The following is a 22,836-nucleotide window of genomic DNA, read 5'->3' as shown; positions in this document are numbered from 1 at the left end:
CCAGATGTTTTGGAGGCTCATCACTCAGGTGCAGGTCTTAAAAGCTGGTTGTACCCTGTTTGAGGTATGAACCCTTCACTCCTCAAGGGAGAAATTCTGGGTTTGTAAATTCCCTCCTCATTGTGGGTTGTGTCCCTAGAGATGGGTGTATGGCATGATTAGTTCTTGGTATGGCCTTTTTCTTGTTTGATATGAAGGAGTTGTTCAGCTGTTCAGTTGTTCAGTTCTTCAGGTCTTTTTCAGAGGAAATTGTTCCATATGTAGTTTCAGCTTTGAAGTGTGTCCATGGGAGGAGTGGAGTTCAGGATCTTCAGACATTGCCATCTTGTACTGCCCTAGCTTTAGAATATAGCCTTAATATTCAGTTAATAATTCCAAATATATTTTTAAAATATACTGCAGTCTTTTTGGCAGTTACTTACATTTAGAATGCGTTTAACTCTTTGACCCTGAAATCCACATACTGATTATATAGATATTAAAACAAAAGTTCAAAAGGACACAGGCAGTATTTTTACTAAAAGTAAATGGGGGAAAAAGCAAATTGAATTAAAAAGTCAACAAAGAGTTTAAAAATTATACATGCATGCCAAACAGTGGAACACTATACACAAGAAGAGCTAAAACTGTATATACTGACATGGGAAGATCTCTTAAGATAAATTGTTATGCAAGTCAGGAAATGACAGATGTTGGCAGGGATGTGGAGAAAGGGGAACCCTCCTACAGTGTTGGTGGGAATGCAAGCTGGTGCAGCCACTCTGGAAAACAGTATGGAGGTTCCTCAAAAAGTTAAAAATAGAGCTACCATATGACCCAGCAATTGCACTACTGGGTTTTTACCCCAAAGATACAAATGTAGGGATCCGAAGGGGTACGTGCACCTCAATGTTTATAGCAGCAATGTCCACAATAGCCAAACTATGGAAAGAGCCAAGATGTCCATTGACAGATGAATGGATAAAGATGTGGTATATGGATACAATGGAATATTATGCAGCCATCAAAAGGAATGAGATCTTGCCATTTGCAGTGACGTGGATGGAACTGGAAGGTATGCTGAGTGAAATAAGTCAATGAGAGAAAGACATGTATCATATGACCTCACTGATATGAGGAATTCTTAATATCAGGAAACAAACTGAGGGTTACTGGAGTGGGGGGTGGGGTGGGAGGGATGGGGTGGCTGGGTGATAGACATTGGGGAGGGTATGTGCTATGGTGAGCGCTGTGAATTGTGTAAGACTGTTGAATCACAGACTTGTACCTCTGAAACAAATAATACATTATATGTTAAAAAAGAAGATAGCAGGAAGGGGAAAATGAATGGGGAGACAAACCATGAGAGACTATGGACTCTGAGAAACTGAGGGTTCTAGAGGGGAGGGGAGTGGGGGGATGGGTTAGCCTGGTGATGGGTATTAAAGAGGGCACGTACTGCATGGAGCACTGGGTGTTACACACAAACAATGAATCATGGAGTGCTACATCAAAAACTAATGTATGGTGATTAACATAACATAATTAAAAAAGATAAATTGTTATGAAAAAAGAGCAAGATGCAAAATATATGGTCCCATTTATGTAGCTATAGATGAATAAATATATAGATATATACACGTGTATATGAAACATTGATTTTCTTTAAAAAGAATAGCAAATGGCTGGGTGTGGGTTATAGAAGGGAATGCTGAAGGAGCATGGCCTCTTTTTATCCTACAAGCTTCTATAGAGTCTGCATTCATTGAGAAAAAGCTTTTGCTTATGAATAGACTAATAAAGGCAAGAGATAACCCTCTCTTGCCTGTATTATAAATCTAATATGTAGATTTACTTTCAACTTTTTATTTGACATGTAAATACTTAACTGATGGCTATTTTACTTGTATCAGTAAATAATTATATTCGTATTATTTATCACTTTATAAAAATAGCTATTTACTGAGGTTTAGGTAAGTATTTTGCCCAGGTTACTTAGTATGAGCCAGAGCTGGACTCTAAAAGCCTGTGCTTATAATTAAACATTAATACTAGTCACTAATACTTAAAGCTAACATACAGAACTGTCTCTGGTACATGTCATCTGATGATAAACAGCCTCACAAATTTTCACCAAGGAACTGCAGTTTAAGAGGTACCTTAAAAAACTGTGGAGACTGTGCAAGCACACAGTCAAGATAGCGAAAGAAAACAACATAGAGGTACAGATACAAAAAGAGGATATTGCTTCAGCAGAACGTGGCAGCCATCTTCAAAAACCTAAAATGTTCTATGGAAATAGATCTAGATTTACCCTATATGATTTTGGAGAGCTGAACAGGGTCAGAGGGAGAAAATTACAGGGAAAACGATCTTTATGAAGAAAACTTTCTGTTAACATAGACATTTCTTAAAATGAAATGGACTTCCTCATAAGGTAGTAAGCTTCCTATCGCTGGAAGACTCAGAGGCTAAATAGCTACTTACCTCAAATGCTATAGAAAAGATTAATGTAGGCTTTGAACTACATAAGCTCTAGGATTCCCTTTAAGAGTCTATAGCTTTTAGATTTTCTTAGAGTTATTTTTCAACTACATTTATCATTTACATTTGCAGCAAAGCAATAAACACGAAGTTAACTTTTCTGATACTACAACTTACACTACTATACATAATCTTACCCATATTCCCCATAGCATACATACTCATCTTCGGTTCACCTGATGAGAGCAGTTTAAAGCAGACTTTGGACATGCTGGTTTTGGTCACAGTGAAGTATTTAATGTCCTTTAGTGAAAGGTGTTGCTTCCTTACCTATAGAACCGCCTCCCTGGTAAACCAAGGGGATCGATGAATGCTCTCTCCAGGAGCATCAGTTGGTCATTCATGATTCTCACTGCAATGGGACTTTGAAAATAAAGAGTTATAGTTACCATGGAACTCTATTTTATTTTTTTTAATTTTATTATGTTAATCACCATACATTACATCATTAGTTTTTGTGTATTTTTAAATAATACAGGATAAAGCATGGAAAAATAAACTTCTAAAATCAACAGATTTTTAAGAAAATGCAGATTAACAGTAATGCTTTATATGTAAACTACATATAACAATGGAGGCATCTTTCTAATATTCATAATGAGAGAGACCTATTGGAAATGGTTCTTTTGTCAAGACCATAGAAAGAACAGAAAGACATTTTTAATTCTTTCTAGGAGGAGAGCCTGGCCTCCTGCAGAGGCAGATTGGGTGTACTATCAAGTTAATGCCACTGAGTAAAGGCTGAACAACAACAAATGAAGGGAAGTCGCAACAGTCTGCAAGAAGAGTTGGGGAGGGGGTAGTTGCACATCATGGGCAGGGAATCCCCTTTCATATTTGGAATCTGCCAACTCTTTTTGGGGTGCTACATAGGTTCTCTGGGCTTTCCTACAACCCGAGGGAGAGAAGCCCCTCAAAATGAAGGATACATCTTGTTGCCAATATGGGTGGTGAAAAAGCTTATTCTAATTGGATCTGAACAAATAAATGTGACCTGGACTACAGTGTGGAACAATTTATGCTTGTTAGATAATGCTTTAAATACAACTTTTTCATTATATTTCAATCTAAAAGTGGCAAGCGGTTAAATGAAATGCAAAAAAAAAACTTCTGTACTTGGTCAGGAAGTATTGGGACTGTAGTGAAATTCATACTACAAATGCACTTAAACCATGGAATTGTGAATTACCGGCTATCCTCCTTGGCCCTTGTCTTGGAATGAGTTTTTAGTCTACCATAGAATAATGCTTCTCAAACTTCAATGTGAATACAAACCATTCTGGAGAGTCTTGTTAAAAAGCACGGAATTCTAATTTAATAGGTCTTGGATGGCGTTTGATATTCTTTCTAACAAGCTCCTAGGTAATGCTGATGCTGCTGGTTTACAGACCGTAGAGCATTGATGTAGAGTTGAATGCTTACAAAGTGTACACAATTCATTCTAGTAATTAGATCACTTTTCAAAATGATGGGGAGCTTTACATTTGAAACTTACTTATTAAGATCAACTTGTGTAAGTCTTCTATGAAAATCTGAAGCAGCATCTGAGAAGTTCTTCACAGCAGAAAATAAAGAATCTTTTAAAAATGCAAAAGTGGAAAGTCAGTAAGAGGAGCTTATTTCACATGTTCACTTCCCTGCCCACCCCATTCCAGGCTGATATGAGTGAATAGATACTGAAACAATGTTGAGCCTTCCTGCAGATCCATGGAAATTATCAGAAAATTTGTAACAAAGAAACAGTATATAAAATAGAAAATGACTAAATTAGTTCTTCAGGAAATAACTTCCAAGAGTCTAGGACATAAATAATTCTTTTAACTCCTAATTTACCAGAAATGCATCATTCATGTATGTACTCCTTCAATACATACTTATTGGTACAACATCTATATGCTAGATACAGCTCTAGATGAGTTATGTTCCTGCAATTATTATAGACAAACAATATTAATCCCTCTTTGTAAAGAGTGCATTTAAGGTCTTGTTTAAAGGCCACCTGTGACAAGCTGACATATGTGGACACAAATAGGTTCGGGTTTTGTCTGGTCAAGCTTTTCTAGTTTACAAAGATTCTAAGGGAAGTGAGAAGGTTCTCAGTATATTTTTTATTACAACCACCTATTAATCATTTTGCATCTTTTCTAAACTGAACATTAACAGAAATTGATTTCCTTCCTCCCTTAATCCTGTGAAGCAGGGGATACATTTTACAGATAGAGCACTTACTGTTCCAGACACAGGATAAGGCCTTTTTTTTTTTTTTTGTCCTAAATATGCTTTAAGCTCTAATTAGTATTGCTGTTTTAAAAACCATGTACCAAATAATCTAATAATAGGTATTATCGAAGCTAAAGAAAAGTATTGAAGGAATTTTAGATTTCCAATGAACCACAATAGTGTAGATGGGTAAGAAATGAAATGTATCCCTGATATTTAGTAACAGGTGAATGATAACTTCGGCATAAGCAATTTCAGTAGAGTAGGAAGACAGTTCAGTGGATTGGTAGAAGGAAGTAAAGAACTGGAGACTGGGAGTGCAGATTATGATCCATCCCATCCATCATTCCTTCATTAAAACATTTTCTGAGGGTCTGTTGTTGCCTGGCAGTAAATGACGGATTTTGATTGGGAAGGGAGTAGGGCACATTAGGTAGAAGAAACGTTTATAATGAATGTTTAATGCAGATGGAGTGTTACCAGTGAGATGGTGAGTTGGACAATATGGGGGGTATTAACATACATTAGGCTAATTAACCGGTGTCAACAGAGTCCTTCCACTTTAACTCTGTGCTCTCTCTGTAGGATCCTGACTTCAGTTGATAAAAAGTAATTCAAAAGAAAAGCAGGGCATCTAGGAAAAGAAATGGATGCTGGATAGCCAAAGAACTATGAATGTCCATCTTGCTGTGGGCTCTGCTTATTCATTTCATTTGCCTCATCATTCTCCAATCGCTCATGTAAACACAATTTCCTAAATTTTCTTCGCATCATTTTATCTAGATCTTAGTACCTGCTGCTCATCATAACTTTGAAGATGACTTATTTGGATGTAGTAATATTCAAAAGCCACTACTGACTACTCTGTACTTACTCTCTGTGTTCCACTGTACTCTCTGTGTACTCCTACAACAACTTGTCCCTGGCATTTTGGTCTTCTCCCTCACATGAGATTCTGTGCTCTTTGAGGGCAATGATTATTTTTCACACATCCTTATATCTCCCAGGAAATAACACAGAACTAGTAGATGGTAGACACTGAATACAAATTTGACAATTTTGGTATATACTAAGAATAGGTACTCCCAGATTAAAAGAAAATGGTTACAATAAAACCCTACTAGTAGGTAACATTCATGAGCATTAAGTGTCCGGCACCATTGTTTCTATATATTAACCAACTGAATCAGGCACAGCAGTCTTGGAAACATGTTGTATTCTTTACTGTTTCACTCCTAAGAAAACGGACACACAGAGAGGGGCCACGGCCCTCTCCCAACATCACACAGTGATTTCAATATTAGAGCCAGGATTTGAACTGGGTAACTGCTTCTAGACCCAGTGCTCAGGGCCACTGCACTATATTTCATCCCTGCTTTGTAGGGAATATGTAGTATAGAACAGTAACTGCAAAATGGCTATGAAAGAATGCTTAAAACCATGTAAAAAAAAATCTTCCATGTAGACAAATATATGCAATAATAGTAATTACCTATGTAGTGGAATAGGTTTTCTCTGTTTTCCCATCTTTGTGTAGTAGTGTTTATTTTACTAGTATTTTTCTTTTAACAGTAAAAGTATTTTTAAAGGCAGCAACACAGGGAAAATATTTACAAACCCAATGTTTATAGCACAAACTTAGCAAAATGGATTCATCCTACAAATATCAGATGAAATCACGTTCTTTAAAAGTGTTTAGTTTTTTTTCCGGAAGTCGGAATTAAGTGATGCAGGTATACTGGGATCAAAGAGTGCACTGGTGACAAAAGGAGACAGTATCTTAAAGCTCCAACTTAAAGATGATAAAATACCCAGCCATTCTTACCAAATGATACTCCGTGGTCTCTCAATTGTTGGTCATGTTTCTTAGATAAATTGTAGATACTTGTTGCATAGTTTTTCAAAGCTTTTGCATAGTCTTCAATATTGAACGGAATGATTTCAGAGTCTGCAAGCTCATAAACCAGTGCTCCTCGTAACTGAGCCACAGAAAGCTGTTTTTTAAATGTTGGATCATAAAAATTCTCTACTAATTCAAACGTCTCATAAATCGTATGGTATACTGGGTAGCTGCTGTATTTATCTGTTTTCTGGGGGAGAAAAAAAGGCAGGTACTAAATACAGACAAACATTAAATATTCACATTACAGGATGCATGTAATCATAAAAATGCAGAAGAAAATACAACCATATGGCACCCTGAGTTTTATCACAATGAAGCAGAAAAAAGTTAAAATCTAACTATAACACTGTCACCATACGTTCACTAGTTTAAAATTTTACTGTTGTTTTATAATTCACGTAATCTTCACTCAGAATACTTCTGGAAAGTTGTCTTTATTATATTTCTGATAACTGAAATTAAGGAGTACATACTCAAACTGCGTATTAGCACAGTTTAAAATTATTTATCAATTGATTGGAAATGAAAGGTTCTGGGTGGCCAAGAACCATATAGTTGAGGAATTCGATATTTAAGCACCTTGTCTGCCTTTCCAAAGTGTATAACCAAATACCATTTACCCTTTTTTATATAATTAATGGGCTACCATGATAAATTACTACATAGTGGTATTTTATGTAAATACTTTTTGACTTCCTAGGGCCGCCTTTCCTAAGTTTAGTTTTTGTTTATCTGCTCCTTTGGTTCATATTTTTATTGCTTTTAGTATCACTAAAAGGAATCCGTGTGTCAGTCTCTGTCTAATACTCTGCTTTTAATCCACAATGTCTTAGAAACTAGATAGCTTTGTTCAGATTGATGACAGAATATAAAAGTGAATAGGCCTTGAAAGAGTTTAATGAGTATTAGTATACAGATTTATGCATTTATTTTGGGTTATTTTAGAGCTGTTTTTGCTTCCATCTCTGTTCTCAGTCACATTCTGGATAGTCAGATTTGCAAGAGGTATGTATTCTAGACAAGCAAGATGTTGGTGTACTGCAATTATGATCTGAAAATTATTAAAGTGTGACAAATCTGAATTTGGTTTGGTTTATCACATAATTTATAACATAATCAAGCAGACATGGTGTATGTTGGCATATCCTAGGACTTGTATATTATCAATGTGTTTGAGTAACAATGGTGTACACTAGTCAGTGCAGAACTGAAACGAGAATCAACTAAATATCAGGAGGAACTTGTTTTATACCCTCATCAAGAGCCCTGGCCTCAAAAGACACATGAAAAAGTGCTCAACATCGCTTGGCATCAGGGAAATCCAAATCAAAACCTCAATGAGATACCATCTCACACCGGTCAGAATGGCTAAAATTAACAAGTCAGGAAATGACACATGTTGGCGGGGATGCGGAGACAGGGGAACCGTCCTACACTGTTGGCGGGAATGCAGGCTGGTGCAGCCACTCTGGAAAACAGTATGGAGGTTCCTCAAAAAGTTGAAAATAAAGCTACCATATGATCCAGCAATTGCACTACTGGGTATTTACCCCAAAGATACAAATGTAGGGATCCGAAGGGGTACATGCATCCTGATGTTTATAGCAGCAATGTCCACAATAGCCAAACTGTGGAAAGAGCCAAGATGTCCATCAACAGATGAATGGATAAAGCAGATGTCGTATATATATACATTGGAATATTATGCAGCCATCAAAAGGAATGAGATCTTGCCATTTGCAATGACGTGGACAGAACTGGAGGGTGTTATGCTGAGCGAAATAAGTCAATCAGAGAAAGACATGTATCATATGACCTTACTGATATGAGGAATTCTTAATCGCAGGAAACAAACTTAAGGTTGCTGGAGTGGGAGGTGGGGTGGGAGGGATGGGGTGGCTGGGTGATAGACATTCGGGAGGGTATGTGCTATGGTGAGTGCTGTGAATTGTGCAAGACTGTTGAATCACAGATCTGTACCTCTGAAACAAATAATGCAATATATGTTAAGAAAAAAAAAAGATAGCAGGAGGGGAAGAATGAAGGGGGGGGAATCGGAGGGGGAGACAAACCATGAGAGACTGGACTCTGAGAAACAAACTGGGGGTTTTTGTAAGGGAGGGGGGTGGGGGGATGGGTTAGCCCAGTTGATGGGTATTAAGGAGGGCACATATTGTGTGGAGCACTGGGTGTTACACACAAACAATGAATCATGGAACACTACATCAAAAACTAATGATGTATGGTGATTAACATAACAATAAAAAAATTTTAAAAAAAAGAGCCCTGGCCTCAGATGACAGGCAGGAGTGGGAATGTGAAGAGGGGCTACTGACAATAAAGCCTCTTGACCTGGTATGCCCTGTAACCAACACAGGTTCTTCACCTGCATATTTTCCTCAGGAAAAGATGAGAAGAATGAGGCTTTCCAACAAAGCCTGTGCCAAAAACGGATATGAACTACTTGGTTCTGATAACCAGCTAAGTACCTGGCATTACTCTGATAACTACCACTTCACTGAATAATCCTGCAGGGAAAATTGACAGAATAACCCAAATAATTCCGAGTCCATCTATAAAGGGAGTCAGCCTTTGCCCCTGGAATTCTTCTTGGGCCATGTGACCTGGTGCCCTGGTGCCAAAAAAGTAAACTGTTTAAAATTCCTAACAAAAAGTTGGATAAAGTGCTGTGTATCCAAAATAATAAGATGGCTTACCCTATTCTTAGTGTAACGGGCTCTGCCTGAAGCAATTCCAAGTCTCTGAAAATAAGCTTCAAAATCACTTCCAGATCCCAGTTTGTTGATTCTAGATGTAGAATATGAATATATATATATACACACAGGGAGAAATAAATACATAAATTAAAAAAATTATGAAATAAATGGGACAGTGAATCCAAGCAAGGAATTGCATAGCGTATTTACAAGAATTAGGAGAAGGTACACCATTACACGATACTTTACTATCATGTGCTAGAAACTGGTGTGATAAAAATATATTCTGCACTGACTGACTACAGCCAGAGTTGAACAGTGCCAACAAAGACAGCAGCCTAGTGACTACAGTCTGTTTTGTTTTTTTTTTTTAAAGATTTTATTTATTTATTTGACAGCACAAGCAGGGACTGAGCAGGAAGCCCGAGACTATAGTCTATTTTCAGCATTTTATGGTATTTATTTAGAGGGGAAAATAAGATTTGGTCACTCTCAGAGAACTATAATCTAGTAAGAAAACTGCCATGAGGGACACCTGGGTGGCTCAGGTCATGATCCAGGGTCCTGAGATTGAGGCCCGCATAAGGCTCCTTGCTCAGCGGGGAGTCTGCTTCTCCCTCTGCCTCTCCTCCTACCCGTGTTTTGTTTTGTTTTTTTTCTCTCTCTCTGCCAAATAAAATCTTTAAAAAAAAAAAAGAAAACTGCCATGATAAAGTATATTTAAAATAAAAATTAAGAATAAAAATACTTAAGATCATTAAGAATCTCAATGTGCCTTATTTAGAAATTTAATCAAAATACATTTCTTTGCATATAGTAAAGAAAACCAGTACATACATATTTATATACATATATAATAACAAAAATTCTTAATAAAATGGTGAGTAAAGCAGAATATGCATTAGGAACATAACTATATACTTCCAAACTATTATGTGTTGAGATTTAGACCTTGGATTTTTTTTTTTTTTTTAAGATTTTATTTATCCCAGGACCCTGGGATCATGACCTGAGCCAAAGGTGGATGCTTAACAATAGAACCACCCAGGCGCCCCTGACCTTGGATCTTTTTAAAACCTTTTTTTCTACTCCAGTAATTTTTTTTTAATAAGCATGTGAAACTTTTATAGTGGAAATGCAAACTTCCACAAGACTTATTTGGAATATGGAATGAAGCTATACACTCTTACTAGTTTTTAGAAATAGTATTGCAGGAGAAACAAAAAATTCAAGAAAGCTGCTGTTGTAACTCATTTGGAGTTACGTGATTTATTAATTATCTAACACATATTTGAAATTTAATGCAAGAATGCAAAATAATACCTGATAATGTGGCAAAATAATTTTGACTAAAAGTCTGCAAAACTAGAATCTATTATGGATCGAATGATGGCTATTCTGTCCGATTAGCAAATCAAACACTACAAGAGGGATTCTCTGGGATTATCTTTCCTCTACTCAAATTGTTGACACATCTAAGAATTGCATGTCTGGAGAAACAAGGGGCAAAGGGGAATTCATAATTTATAATTATAATTTATCCTGGTAATTTACCTAGGAAAATTTATATTTTCAGATGAAGGGTCCTTTTCCAACCAGCTTTCATAAAGAGATTTACTCTCAAAACCATCATCTGGGCTGGAGATCTGGAATGAAAAAATCAAATATTGTGAATTAGAGGCAGAAGCAACTAAAATCTGACCATATGTTATCAACTTCTTACTATATGGATATGTGTTATGTTCTTTATAGAAAAACAAAAGCAAATGGCAAGAAAAAAAATCCAATCAAATTCTTGTTCATTTTTGTTGTCTGCCTCATGGTAATTTTGCCAGGGACCTGGGATAAAATTTCCTGCTTCTTTTGGTAAGCTTTTTACTAGAGTTCCAGATTTTTTAAAAATGTCATCACTTTGATTTTTGGGAGCTTAGATCTCTTTTAGTGGCAAGTTACTGAGGGAAACTTTAGAAAGATTTACTTTAGCTTTTGTCCAAGAAGACCTATAAAAAATGGCCTCAGGGCAACAGATATGCCTGAAGAAGCTAAGCTTGAAATTGGCAATGTAAGTCCTGGCTTTGTAGGGCAGGTGGGATAAGGAGGAAATGCCATTTTAGAAAGTCAAATTATATTTAGACAAAGTTGGAATTTGATGGGTTTTAAAAGCTCTGTACAACCTCAGATTTCTCTTTGGAAATTCTAAGAGCTTCTGTAATTCATGAACCTTTTTTACTACCCTCATTAAAAGTATGCCCATAAACATAACTTTTCTTTCTCCACTTGAAGAAAAGCAGGGCCACGTGGTGGAAAAATTGCAGACTTCAAAGGCTAAAGTCTATTTTAAATCCATATTATCACACATACCCACCTGAAATTTGGTTATAGCTCTACTTAAAAAAAAAAAAAAAAGGCATACCCTACTTATGCAGCTCTGAAAGCATTATAACCTTTGGTGTACTGCTTCCCCTCTTGAAGCCCTAGTTTTGTGGAAGTGGGGATAATGGTCCCCATCTTAACATAAAGATCAATTCCTCTGATATTTTCTCTGGCCTTATACAGAGTTGGTTGTTTACCTCATCATTGCATATGCGGCCCTGAGCTTAGAAACAGTCCTGGCACTCCACAGTCATCCCTTTGCATGTTGCAGCTGCAGAGATGTTCTGTTCATTTCTAGCCAATTCACTGGGTTCTACTCTACTCTGCTCCTGCCAACTTGCAATAGCTAAGAACCTGTTCCAACTCCCACATCCTGCTTAGATTGAATTCCTGAAAAATCCTTTCATTTTCTGGAATCATCATCTCAAGCTAGCACTAACCAGAATGGTGTCCCTTCAGCCTGGTCTCCCTGGATCATACTTTCTGTCTCTGATATACACATCTTCATAGATGCTGACCCTCCTCCATTATTCCAACACCCTGTCCCATTTCTTTCTTTTATCAGGCAGCTGCCCTTCTCTCTAAGCTCTGCCCTCTACAACTCTTGTCCTATTCTCACATTGCCAGCATGGTTTCACTGTGCCAACACACACTAGGGGTTGGTAAAATTGTAATTATCAGTTCATGGGAGAATACAAGTCTTTTTCTACTGGGTTTTGGTATGGCCATAGATAAGCATCTGCCTCTGTACAAAGGAGCATAGACCTAAACATATCCCTGTTGGCCCTAACATTCATACTCTTGTTTTTATTATTATTATTTTGAAAGAGCACAAGCATGGGGGGAGGAGCAGAGGGAAAGAGCATCTCAAGCAGGCTCCGTGCTGACACGGCTCGATCTCACGACCCTGAGATCATGACCTGAGTCAAAATCGAGAGTCAGACGCTTAACTGACCAAGCCACCCAGGCACCCCTAAAATTCTTCTTATTCTTGACATTAAAGGCAGGAGCCATCTCTAGGACAGCACAAAGCATAAATGTATATGCTGAGAAGGATTTTCTCAGGCTTTTAGATAAGATTATTTTATAGGACGTTCCAATAAAAGGATCAAGAACACAAGCTACCCAATATGTTGAGAGTTGGGATGGGAATAATAAAAAGACTCATTTGAGAAAACTAGTTTTTAAAGACACTAACAGGAAAAAGGAAAGGGCAATAATAAGGGAAAGTGGGAAACAGTACCTTCAGAAAAGTAACACTACTTCACATTGTAATGTAAAGTGATACAGAAATATTTCTGTAAATTCTACAATGAACTATTTAAATGAAGTACACAGATGTCAAGTGAATAGATTATATAATTTTTAGAGTACATTAGAGTTCAGAGTACTTTTTTACCAATATTTACAAAATTCCTATCTGATAAGAATTATTTTCATTTTGCTGTTAGAGTTGCTACAGCTTAATCTATTCACTACACTGATACAGAATGATCTTTCTAATGAACAAATATGATAATGTATAACCTTGTTAAAGATCTTTAATTTCTCTATCGCCAGATTTCTGAACTTGGCCTATTTGTCAGCCCCATTTCTTACCATCTTTCCACCAAAACCTTATGCTCATGTCACACTGAGCCACCTAGAGGTCAGGAAATATTCTCTTTCATATCTCCACATCTGTTTTAGGTACTGTGTTCTATGCTGAGAATGCCTTCTCTCTTACTTTCACATCCTTCCATTTTACAGGCCAAGCACTAATTATTCTATAAACCTCTTCTGATGCTTCCCAGCTACCCCAGGATTTCAGATTCTCTATTCCATAATTGTTCTCCATTGTTGGTAGTCCCCAATATTCTACTGAAGTATAAATCCTCATTTACAAGAGTGTATCCTCTCTGGATTACTAAGTATTTGGATTCGGTGACCATGTCTTCTTATTGTTGCTGCTGCTAGAATTCACTTTATAGGGTCTGACCCAAGGCCTTTTCCATTTTCAGCTCAGCGTTCTGTTCTATCAAAATGCCTCTACCACATGAAATTACGTACCTAATACTTGACAACAGTGCACACAATTATTAATAGCTACTATTAGAAGAGACCAGCAATACTATTTTTATAGTTTGGGTCATTTAAATACTGTATTAAAGATTTTGTTCTGACTTGGTATATACACAAATCAGCTATATCTCTCACCAGTTTAAAAATCAGTACCACTAATTAAGAAAACAGGTGTCATTCACTTATCCATTCATCAGAAAACATTAAGACAGATTTACTTACCTCTTTTGTTAGTTTATACACCAATTGGTAAAGAAGAGGTGTACAGTCAACTCTGAGAGTATAATTGCCTGAAAAAAATAGAGTGTATTTTAATACTTCCAAATGAAATTCCAATAGAAGTCTAATTCTATTTCTAATTGTAAACAAGGTACAATAGACTTGAAATTGAAGGCATCATTCTCAAGGAATTAGAATGGAGTGGAAATAGTTCTTCAGGAGCAAGAGAGGCTGCAGTGTATAGGAGGGCTTTGGATGCTAAGGCAGCAAGTCCCACAGTAATCCTAGCATCATTTTTTTTAAAATGTTTTATTTATTTATTCATGAAAGTCAGAGAGAGAGAGAGAGGCAGAGGCAGAGGGAGAAGCAGGCTCCCCGCCTAGCAGGGAGCCCAATGCGGGACTCGATCCCAGAACCCTGGGATCATGACCTGAGCCGAAGGCAGACGCTTAACCATTTGAGCCACCCAGGCGCCCCACTAGCATCATTTTTAAGGTGCTATCTCTTAGGGGGACTTTGGCAAAGGAAGTGATAAAGCTATACCATCCATTCTTTATTTACTCAATTCAACAGTATCAAGACATAAGATTAGAGCATTTCAGTAACTCATAAGTATGCTCTAACATTACCTAGACATCATCATACAATGAAAGCCTAGAGACACAAATGTCACATGTTGAGTTCCAAGGGACGTCTGTAGTTTGTGTTTACTTCAAATTGTTCCAATACATACAGGAGGTATTTCTATATGGAATATTCTGTAAAATATTCTTCTGAAATATTTTAGCCAAATTCGTTTAATATCTCCACAGGAAGAATATGATTAACATTAATACTGGAGTTTTAAGTAGTAATTCAAGATAGGCAAATAGCAAATATACTGAAGAAATTACGATCAGTAGCTTAATTATGAATCATACACTCATTCATTTGAATCATGGTTTTCCCTGTGGTAAAATGGAAAATGAAGGTATCATTGAAGAATTTCATAGGAAGAAAATAACCTTAGTTTACAAGTTAGTTACAATTTGCAGACTTAAAAGATGATACATTGTTTCATAATCTGAAATAAAATATACCTTCTATAGATGAATCTGAGTTGATATAAGCAACGCTCCTCTCCTGGAGTGTTTTTGCATTCTCCTACAGTTGAAGCAAAGTTGTTAATTCACAATATTTATAATTGTGGAAATGTAAAATAAAAATAAGCAAATTAGTATAAAAGTGGTCTACAGATATCTTTATGAATCAAATACCTATGCCTTTGAACATAATTTCTAAGAAAATGCAGATAACTGGCTGGTTGACAACATTAATGCAGTTAAAATCAGTAGGGAAAATATCACACATAGCTACTATTTATAGCAATAGCAGGAATTGTCACAGAAAAAGTATTTTCAAAGTGTGGTTCCTTGATTCCTTGCATTAGAATATGAAGGGGTGAGGCTCCCAGAATCTGGGCCCCACTGCAGACCTAATGAAAAAGAATTTCTGAAAGGCTTGGAAATCTGTATTTTCTACAAGGTATCCCTGGAAATCCTTACATATACTGAAGTTTGAGAGATATGCTGAGACTGGATACCCAAGTAAAGTATAAGTGAGAAATAGAGAATTTCCATTTATCTATTTTTGAAAGAGGAGATATAAAGAAAAAATAATTTTAAAAAAAGGATAGAAAAAAACTACAGGGAGAGAAGGAAAGACATTAGGACAGTCTCTCTTTCTCCCCCTTCCCCTCGCTCTCACTCCTAACACACACACACACACAAGATAAAGTAGAAAATACTATCACGTAGACGGGAATATGCTGAGAGAGCCTTTTACTTCCATCTAGTTTGCTACCTTATAAGAACATGCTATAACAGGAGGCAGTCCAAGACAGAAGCACAGAAATACCATGAACTCAGTTCCCAGACACACCAAATCTATACCTACATATAGACCAATTCCTCCTGAAGAACTAAGGGCTGATTGAACAGCTTCTACACAACAAAGAATAGAGGGACCACATTAAAGGAGGGTAGGAACAGCAGAGACACAGTAACATTGAGAACAACCACCCCCATTGTGGCAAACTATAGTAGGGAGAGATAGTTCTGAGGGGCCCATGTGCAGACTTGCCCACCCTGGGGCACAGAAAATCAAAACAAAACACAGTAGTTTAAAGGGAAAATAAACTATTAAGTGAAGGATATTCATTTACTAACCTTAGAACGTCTGCCAAATGGGCTTAACTACTGAAACTCTCTCCAGGGTCGGAGGTACTCAGTCCCCTAACCCAAATCAGCTCCAGCTGTCCCACCAAGGTGACCCAGGCACAAAGCACCCACATCATACCCGGCCTGCTCCCATGCCATCTCCAGCCATCCCACCAAGGCAGCCCCAATGTGGAGCACTCCAAAAACCCCTGGCCTGAGCATGCTCCCTTTCAGCTGTCCCGCAAGGGTGACCACGGTGCAAAGCACTCCAGGAACCCCTGGATTACACTTGCTTCAGCCCCAGCTGACCTGACAAGGGTGTCTCCTGTGCAGAGTGCCCCAGCCAACACCTATCAAGCACCAATCAGCTAGCCAAAGCCACTAAGCACACAGTCTACACAGGGGACACTCTCAAGTAAGGCTACTTCTTCAAGACTGGGAGAGGTACCTGATCCATCTAATTCAAAGAAACAAACACAAACTCAGACAAAAATCAGGAGACAGAGGAAGATGTTCCAAACAAAACAACATGACCTCAGAAAAAGAACTAATGTTCATAAAGATGCTCACCAGACTTGAGAGAAGAGTGGATGAATTCAGTAAGAACTTCAACAAAGAGACAGAAAATATAAAAAGAAACCCGCCAGAACTAAAGTACAACAACTAAAATGAAAACACTAGAGGGAATCCACATCAGAGTAGAGGAACCAGAAGAACAGATCAGTAAGCTGGAAGACAGGGTATTGGAAAGCAACTAAGTTGAACAGCAAAAGAAATTTTTTAAATGAGGACAAGTTAAAGGACCTCTGCAACGACATTAAACATAACCTTTGCAATACAGAGTTTTGTATTGTAAAGTTTCTCTTTACAAAGAGAGAGAAGGGAGCAGAAAACTTATTTGAAGAAATAACAGCTGAAAACTTCCCTAATTTGGGTAAGAAAACAGATATCCAGGAACCCCAAAAAAGATGAATCCATGAGATTAGATCACATGGTATGTCACAAAGCAAATCTCAATAAGTTTAAGACTTAAATTATATTAAGCATCTTTTCTTTTTTATTTTTTGAATTTTATTATGTTAATCACCATACATCATTAGTTTTTGATGTAGTGTTCCATGATTCATTGTTTGCATATAACATCCAGTGCTCCATTCAGTATGTGCCTTCTTTAATACCCATCAACAGGCTAACCCCATACCTTCACACCCCTCCCCTCTAAAACCCTCAGGATGTTTTTCAGAGTCCAAAGTCTCTCATGGTTTGTCTCCCCTTCCGATTTCCCCCCTTCATTTTACCCTTCCTAATATATTCTTTTTTTTTTAACATATAGTGTATTATTTGTTTCAGAGGTACAGGTCTGTGATTCAACAGTCTTACACAATTCACAGTGCTCACCATAGCACATGCCCTCCCCAATGTCTATCACCCAGCCAATCCATCCTTCCCACCCCCCACCACTCCAGCAACCCTCAGTTTCCTGAGATTAAGAATTCCTCATATCAGTGAGATCGTATGATATATGTCTTTCTCTGACTGACTTATTTCGCTCAGCATAATACCCTCCAGTTCCAACCACGTTGTTGCAAATGGCAAGATTTCATTCCTTTTGATGGCTGCATAATTGTATATATATACCTCATCTTCTTTATCCATTCCTCTGTCGATGGACATCTTGGCTCTTTCCATAGTTTGGCTATTGTGGACATTGCTGCTATAAACACCGGGGTGCACATTCCCCTTTGGATCACTACATTTGTATCTTTGAGGTAAATACCCAATAGTGCAATTGCTGGGTCATATGGTAGCTCTATTTTCAACTTTTTGAGGAACCTCCATACTGTTTTCCAGAGTGGCTGCACCAGCTTGCATTCCCACCAACAGTATAGGAGGGTTCCCCTTTCTCTGCATCCCTGCCAACATTTGTCGTTTCCTGACTTGTTAATTTTAGCCATTCTGACTGGTGTGAGGTGTTATCTCATTGAGGTTTTGATTTGGAATTCCCTGATGCCGAGCAATGTTGAGCACTTTTTCATGTGTCTGTTGGCCATTTGGATGTCTTCTTTGGAAAAATGTCTGTTCATGTCTTCTGCCTATTTCTTGATTGGATCATTTGTTCTTTGGGTGTTGAGTTTAAGAAGTTCCTTATAGATTTTGGATACTAGCCCTTTATCTGATATGTCATTTGCAAATATCTTCTCCCATTCTGTCGGTTTTCTTTTGGTTTTGTTGACTGTTTCTTGTGCTGTGTAAAAGCTTTTTATCTTGCTGAAGTCCCAATAGTTCATTTTTGCCCTTGCTTCCCTTGCCTTTGGTGATGTTTCTAGGAAGAAGTTGCTGTGGCTGAGGTTGAAGAGGTTGCAGCCTGTGTTCTCTTTTAGGATTTTGATGGACTCCTATCTCACATTGAGATCTTTCAACCATTTTGAGTCTATTTTTGTGTGCGGTGTAAGGAAATGTCCAGTTTCATTCTTCTGCATGTGGCTGTCCAATTTTCCCAACCCCATTTGTTGAAGAGACTGTCTTTTTTCCATTGGACATTCTTTCCTGCTTTGTCGAAGGTGAGTTGACCACAGAGTTGAGGGTCCATTTCTGGGCTCTCTATTCTGTTCCATTGATCTATGTGTCTGTTTTAGAAACAGCACCATACTGTCTTGATGATGACAGCTTTGTAATAGAGCTTGAAGTCCGGAATTGGGATGCCACCAGCTTTGCTTTTCTTTTTCAACATTCCTCTGGCTAATCGGGGTCTTTTCTGGTTCCATACAAGTTTTAGGATTATATGTTCCATTTCTTTGAAAAAAGTGGATAGTATTTTGATAGGGATTACATTAAATGTGTAAATTGCTCTAGGTAGCATTGACATTTTCAGAATTTTTGTTCTTCCAATCTATGAGCATGGAACGTTTCTCCATTTCTTTGTGTCTTCCTCAGTTTCTTTCATGACTATTTTATAATTTTGTGCGTACAGATTCTTTGCCTCTTTGGTTAGATTTATTCCTAGGTATCTTATGGTTTTCAGTGCAACTGTAAATGGGATCAACTCCTTAATTTCTCTTTCTTCTGTCTTGTTGTTGGTGTATAGGAATGCCACTGATTTCTGTGCATAGATTTTATATCCTGCCACTTTACTGAATTCCTGTATGAGTTCTAACAGTTTTGGGGTGGAGTCTTTTGGGTTTTCCACATAAAGTATCCTATCATCTGCAAAGAGTGAGAGTTTGACTTCTTTGCCGATTTGGATGCATTTCTTTTTGTTGTCTCATTACTGTGGCTAGGACTTCTAGTACTATGTTGAATAGCATGGTGACAGTGGACATCCCTGCCGTGTTCCTGACCTTAGGGGGAAAGCTCTCGGTTTTTCCCCATTGAGAATGGTATTCGCTGTGGGTTTTTCATCGATGGCTTTTATGATATTGAGGTATGTACCCTCTATCCCTATACTCTGAAGAGTTTTGATCAAGAAACATTGCTGTACTTTGTCAAATGCTTTTTCTGCATCTATTGAGAGGATTATATGGTTCTCTTTCTTTCTTTTATTAATGTATTGTATCACATTGATTTGATTTGTGGATGTTGAACCAACCCCACAGCTCAGGGATAAATCCCACTTGGTCGTGGTGGATAATCCTTTTAATGTACTATTGGATCCTACTGGCTAGTATTTTGGTGAGAATTTTTGCATCCATGTTCATCAGGGATATTGGTCTGTAATTATCCTCTTTGGTGGGGTCTTTGTCTGGTTTGGGATCAAGGTAATTATAGCACAGAACTTTCCTAATTTGGAGAAGGAAACAGGCATCAAAATCCAGGAGGCACAGAGAACCCTCCCTCAAAATCAATAAAAAGAGGTGAACACCCTGACATCTAACAGTAGAATTTACGAGTCTCAGAGACAAAGAGAAAATCCTGAAAGCAGCTCAGGAGAGGAGATCTGTAACCTACAGTGGTAGAAACATTAGATTGGCAACAAACCTATCCACAGAGACCTGGAAGGCCAGAGAGGACTGGCATGATAGATTCAGACCACTAAATGAGAAAAATATGCAGCCAAGAATACCATATCCAGTTAGGCTGTCATTGAAAATAGAAGGGGAGATAAAAAGCTTCCAGGACAAACAAAAACTAAAGGAATTTGCAAACATGAAACCAGCCCCACAGGAAATATTGAAAGGGGTCCTCTAAGCAAAGAGAGACTAAAAGTAACATAGACCAGAAAGGAACACAGACAATATACAGTAACAGTCACCTTACAGGCAATACAATGGCACTAAATTCGTATCTTTCAATAGTTACCCTCAATGTAAATGGGCTAAATGCCCCAATCAAAAGACACAGGCTATCAGATTGGATAAAAAAACAAGACCCATCAATATGCTATCTGCAAGAGACTCATTTTAGACCCAAAGACACCTCCAGATTGAACATGAGGGGGTGGAAAACCATTTACCATGCTAATGGACACCAAAAGAAAGCTGGGGTGGCAATCCTTATATCAGACAAATTAGATTTTAAACCAAAGACTGTAATAAGTGATGAGGAAGGATACTATATCATATTTAAAGGGTCTATCCAACAAGAAGATCTAACAATTGTAACTATCTCTGCCCCTAACATGGGAGCAGCCAATTATATAAGCCAGTTAATAACAAAAGCAAAGAAACACATCGAGAACAATACAATAATAGTAGAGGACTTTAACACCCCCCTCATGGAAATGGACAGATCATCTAAGCAAAAGATCAACAAGGAAATAAAGACTTTAAATGACACACTGGACCAAATGGACTTCACAGATATATTCAGAACATTCCATCCCAAAGCAACAGAATACACATTCTTCTCTAGTGCCCATGGAACATTCTCCAGAATAGACCACATCCTAGGTCACAAATCAGGTCTCAACCGGTACCAAAAGACTGGGATCATTCCCTGCATATTTTTGGACCACAATGCTTTGAAACTAGAACTCAATCAATAAGAGGAAAGTCGGAAAGAACTCAAATACATGGAGGCTAAAGAGCATTCTACTAAAGAATGAATGGGTCAACCAGGAAATTAAAGAACAATTAAAAAAATCATGAAACAAATGAAAATGAAAACACAACTGTTCAAAATCTTTGGGATGCAGCAAAGGCAGTCCTAAGAGGAAAGTATATAGCAATACAAGCCTTTCTCAAGAAACAAGAAAGGTCTCAAATACACAACCTAACCCTACACCTAAAGGAGCTGGAGAAAGAACAGCAAATAAAGCCTAAACCCAGCAGGAGAAGAGAAATAATGAAGATCAGAGCAGAAATCAATGAAATAGAAACCAAAAGAACAGTAGAACAGATCAACAAGACTAGAAACTGGTTCTTTGAAAGAATTAATACAATTGATAAACCCCTGGCCAGACTGATCAAAAAGAAAAGAGAAATGACCCAAATCAACAAAATCATGAATGAAAGAGGAGAGATCACAACCAACACCAAAGAAATACAAACAATTATAAGAACATATTATGAGCAACCCTATGCCAGCGAATTAGATAATCTGGAAGAAATGGATGCATTCCTAGAGATGTATCAACTACCAAAACTGAACCAGGAAGAAATAGGAAGCCTGAACAGACCCATAACCACTAAGGAAATTGAAGCAGTCATCAAAAATCTCCCAACAAACAAAAGCCCAGGGCCAGATGGCTTTCCAGGGGAATTCTATCAAACGTTTAAAGAAAAATTAATACCTATTCTTCTGAAACTGTTCCAAAAAATAGAAATGGAAGGAAAACTTTCAAACTCGTTTTATAAGCATCTTTTCTAACCACAATGGTATAAAATTAGAAATCAATGACAAGAACTGGCAAAAACACAAAATTTGAGGTTAAAACAATATGCTACCATACAACCAAAGAGTCCATGAAATAAAGTGGAAATAAAAAAATACCTGGAGACAAATGAAAATGGAAATAATTTAATTCTTTGGGACATAGCAAAAGCAGTCCTAAGAAGAAAGTTTATAGCAATACATTATGGCCTACCTCACTAAACAAGAAAAATCTGAAACAATCTAACCTTACACTTAAAGGAACTAGGAAAAGAACAACCAAAACCCATAATTAGTAAAAGGAAAGAAATAATAATAACGATCAGAGTAGAAATAAATAGAATAAAAACTTAGAGAAAATATCAATGAAACTAAGAGCTGGTTCTTTGAAAAGATAAAATTAATAAACCAGTAGCCAGATTCATCACGAAAAAGAAGACTCAAGTAAAATCAGAAAAAAAAAGAAGTTAAAACTAACACCACAGAAATACAAAAGATTATAAAAGACTCTTATAAAAAATTATACACCAACAAACTGGACAAGCTAGAAGAATGCAAGCTGGTGCAGCCACTCTGGAAAATAGTATGGAGTTTTCTCAGAAAGTTGAAAATAGAGCTACCCTATGACCCAGCAACTGCACTACTGGGTATTTACCCCAAAGACACAATTGTAGTCATCAGAAGGGCACCTGCACCCCAATGTTTATAGCAGCAATGTCCACAATAGCCAAACTGTGGAAAGAGCCCAGATATCCATCGACAGATGAATGGATAAAGAAGATGTGGTGTATATACATACAATGGAATATTATGC

The 22,836-nt window shown here is 37.4% G+C and overlaps 1 protein-coding gene across 1 annotated transcript in view; it reads right to left on the bottom strand.

The window, feature by feature from the left end:
• The window catches only part of NAALAD2 (N-acetylated alpha-linked acidic dipeptidase 2), an 83,387-nt gene that overhangs the window by 9,342 nt on the left and 51,209 nt on the right, over positions 1–22,836 (bottom strand). Inside the window, exons 13-19 of the mRNA XM_021679091.1 lie at positions 15,096–15,159; positions 14,020–14,087; positions 10,918–11,009; positions 9,364–9,454; positions 6,569–6,833; positions 4,019–4,100; positions 2,794–2,886 (exon numbers count right to left, since the gene is read on the bottom strand). Coding sequence (XP_021534766.1) covers positions 2,794–2,886; positions 4,019–4,100; positions 6,569–6,833; positions 9,364–9,454; positions 10,918–11,009; positions 14,020–14,087; positions 15,096–15,159 — 755 coding nt within the window. The remainder of the gene's footprint in view (positions 1–2,793; positions 2,887–4,018; positions 4,101–6,568; positions 6,834–9,363; positions 9,455–10,917; positions 11,010–14,019; positions 14,088–15,095; positions 15,160–22,836) is intronic.

The sequence above is a fragment of the Neomonachus schauinslandi genome, chromosome 11, assembly GCF_002201575.2.
Source record: "Neomonachus schauinslandi chromosome 11, ASM220157v2, whole genome shotgun sequence".
NCBI classification, from domain to species: Eukaryota; Metazoa; Chordata; class Mammalia; order Carnivora; family Phocidae; genus Neomonachus; species Neomonachus schauinslandi.
Note: the sequence above shows the minus strand (reverse complement) of the source record. Positions and strands in the feature narration are given on the sequence as shown.